The sequence below is a fragment of the Euphorbia lathyris genome, chromosome 3 (genome assembly GCF_963576675.1).
Source record: "Euphorbia lathyris chromosome 3, ddEupLath1.1, whole genome shotgun sequence".
In the NCBI taxonomy this organism is placed as follows: domain Eukaryota; kingdom Viridiplantae; phylum Streptophyta; class Magnoliopsida; order Malpighiales; family Euphorbiaceae; genus Euphorbia; species Euphorbia lathyris.
In genome coordinates, this window is record NC_088912.1 from 51,707,754 (window position 1) to 51,711,133 (window position 3,380).

Sequence of the window (3,380 nt, forward strand, 5' to 3'; positions counted from 1 at the left end):
ATAAGTATGGACTAGATTTGTTCATGGGTTGGGTCGGGTCGGACTTGGACCGGATCTAGTCGGGTTTACCATATATTTATATTGTCCAAGTCCAACCCAGCCCTCATTATATTCACATCGGGCTCGGGCCGGGCTGGGTTGAGTTAAAAAAATGAATTTTCAAGTCTAGCCTGACCTATCCAACTAATATATATATTAGAAAAATTAAAACCAAATATTAATTATAATTCTAAGAAATAAAATTATAATATGTACTGGTAAAATGTAAATTTATATTTGTAACTTTTAATTTTAACAAAATCAAATCTTTATTATAAAAAATTAACAAATAATTTCTTAAAAACAAACAAACTGTGATATACGTTCTTGTAAAGTATTAAACATATATATACTTTACAATTGCAGTTGATGATTTATTTTTATCAATTGTCTGATAATACTTTACAAGAAATCATATATATATATATATATAATGGTGGAGCGGGCCGGACCGGGTCAATTTAGGTTTTTAAAATAAATTTCAAGTTTAACTCATTTTATTTTATGTGCGAGTTTGTACGAATTTGGATCGGACCAGATCAAATGATGAATGGACGGGTTTGGACGGATTAGGCGGACTATGAACAGGTCTAGTATGGACAATTGTTTTTGAAATTGGGAGAGTTGAATATAAGAAAATAAAGATGAATGAAGGCGAAGAAAAAGAATGGAGGAAATAGAGAGGCTGTGGGAGGAAGTGAGAGAGGTGAGTTTAGGAACTTCATCGTCAATAGAACGTTTAGATTCAGCTCCTTCTCCACTTCAATTCCTCAGAAACTTTGTTTCTCTAAACAAACCTTGTATTATCTCCAACGCCATTTCTCATTGGCCAGCCCTTTCTCTTTGGCCCAATCACTCTTACCTCTCCGATTCCCTTTCCAACTCCTCCGTCTCTCTCCACCTCACTCCTCACGGCCGAGCTGATTCCCTCGTCTCCACTTCCTCTCATTCTCTTTGCTTTGCCACTTCTCATGTTCAACGCCTTCCTTTTCCCCTCGCTCTCCGTGCGCTTCTCAATAGTAAACCCGGTCAATTCGTTGCTTACCTGCAGCACCAAAATGATTGTTTCACCTCCGAGTATTCGACAGCGCTTGGTTCTGACTGCGACTCTCATATTGCCTTTGCCACGGAGGCACTCGGCTCTTTACCGGAGGCTGTGAATTTATGGATTGGTAATCATTTCTCTGAGACCTCTTTCCACAAGGATCATTATGAGAACTTATATGCTGTCGTTTCTGGACAGAAGCATTTCTTGTTACTTCCTCCTACTGATGTCCACCGCTTGTATATTCGCAATTACCCTGCTGCCCAATATTCCTATTCTCAGGTTTCATCTCTTCTTCATTTCGATGTAATTTTCTACCCATCTTTTGGAAATTATGTTTTGATTTTTGTTTGTGGGATTGCAGGAGAATGGAGAGTTTAAATTGGAAATGGATGAGCCAACTAGGTATGTGCCATGGTGCAGTGTGAATCCTTACCCTTCCCCTGAGACTAAGGAAACCGAAATTGCTAAATTTCCTCTCTATTTTAACGGTCCAAAGCCATTTCATTGTACTGTCAAAGCTGGAGAACTTCTTTACTTGTAAGCTCCATTTTTCTTTCTATCTTATCATATTAATAAAATTATATTCAATCAATTCCATATGACTTCGTTCTTTTGGAAGCTATATGCAGTTGAATTCAAGGTGCCTCTGAAAAACCTATCATATATATGCAATTTTGTTGCATTCTGGAATTGATTAGAAATTCTCCCTGTTTAAATAGGTGAATTGTTTAATTGAAACTAAGAATTTCAGTGTTTCTTTTGAATATAAAACTACGTTTTCAACAATAGTAGAATTCATTTGTTCAAAATACAAGACAGTTGTTCAAGGTTGGACTGCTACTACTCCAATATATAGTATCAGAATCTTTAGACTTCTGAATAGATTTATTTGGAAAACACATACAGGGCATATTTCAATACTTGAAATAGCATTGAACATGATAAGAGAAGAGATAGGATGGGAGCCTGTGGCTGTTATTCAGTGAAGTAGTGTAATGGAAGATACTAAGCTAGGCCTAGCACAACCCTTTTGAATTGCAACCTTTTTTTCTCTCTCAAAGTTTGTATTGAAGAAATTCAGAGGTTAATTTGAAAACTAATCCAGGCCAAGTATGTGGTTTCATCATGTACGGCAGAGTCCAGATGAGAAAGGGTGCACTATTGCCATAAACTATTGTAAGCATGACACGTTTTGCTACAACTATTTTGGTTTCTTTGTACTAGTTACTAAGATATTGTTTTCTTGACAGGGTATGATATGCAATTTGATATCAAGTATGCTTATTTTAACTTCTTGCAATCAATTCATTATAAATTACCATCTACTCAAATCAGAACTGGGAATTCAAAATCACATGTATCAGTGTGCAACATGGGAGACAAATCATATAGCACTGCATCTGTATCAGAGGTAATGGGATCCAACCAAGATAATGAAGATGAATGAGCTGATTTCTTAACCTCCATGTTGTTAATAATCTTTTTGTGCTTGATATTCTTGATATTGCATGATTGAATCACAAATTGTGCAAGGAAATTGCAGAGTTATTTGATGCTGAAGTGATTTTCTTCTGCAATTTTTTGATGTCTTGAAGTTTTTTCTATGTATCAATTTAGGTCACAATATAGGATGTGTTTCTTTCTTGTCAATGGTGTTTGATTGCAACATGCTTTTTCCATCATACTTTTAACATGAACTTGCATGAGGTTGATTTAAGTAATTGTATTTCAATTTTAGCTGGTAAACGTTATCATCGTGAAGTGGAGATTATTTGGTTTTGATTCCCATAGTTTGATAACATTTTTTAATTCTTTGTCGCTATTCCTGTACTGATTAATTCAAGGGCTGCAAAAGCAAACAATTTTTAGTATGCTTGTCGCTAATTGTCACTATGCTGTGAAAACTAGTTGACAAGAGAAAGATGCCATTCTTGCATCTTGTAATGTAGCAGTGCCTACATGGTAGAGAAAATTTAGAGGTCATGAAGCCCTCTCGAAAAGGGAGATAACTCTATAGATAAGGAGAATCAAAGTATAGCTTTGGATCTTGTTATGTCAGTCCAAATGCTGAATCAATCTTTGAAGATTCGCCTGAGTTCCTAAATGCATGTCAAATACTTATCATCCTCTTATTAATTACTTTAAATTCTAAGCTTTAGGAGCTAAATCTTTTTATAAAGTTGATTAGCAAAAAACTTAGGTTAGTCTTTGATGCTTATTAATTGTGATGGGAGGAGATCACATCAGTCAAGAGTATAAGCGCAAAGAGTGCTACATATGGTTTATAGTTGCA

At 35.5% G+C, this 3,380-nt stretch overlaps 1 protein-coding gene across 1 annotated transcript; it reads left to right on the forward strand.

Moving 5' to 3' along the window:
- The first annotated feature begins 658 nt into the window (after window positions 1–658).
- On the forward strand, window positions 659–2,867 carry LOC136221627 (lysine-specific demethylase JMJ32). Its single transcript, XM_066009021.1, has 4 exons — window positions 659–1,366; window positions 1,449–1,624; window positions 2,193–2,263; window positions 2,338–2,867. Exons 1-4 carry the CDS (start codon window positions 707–709, stop codon window positions 2,532–2,534), a joined length of 1,104 nt encoding a protein of 367 aa, XP_065865093.1. The 5' UTR covers window positions 659–706; the 3' UTR covers window positions 2,535–2,867.
- Window positions 2,868–3,380: the final 513 nt, after the last annotated feature.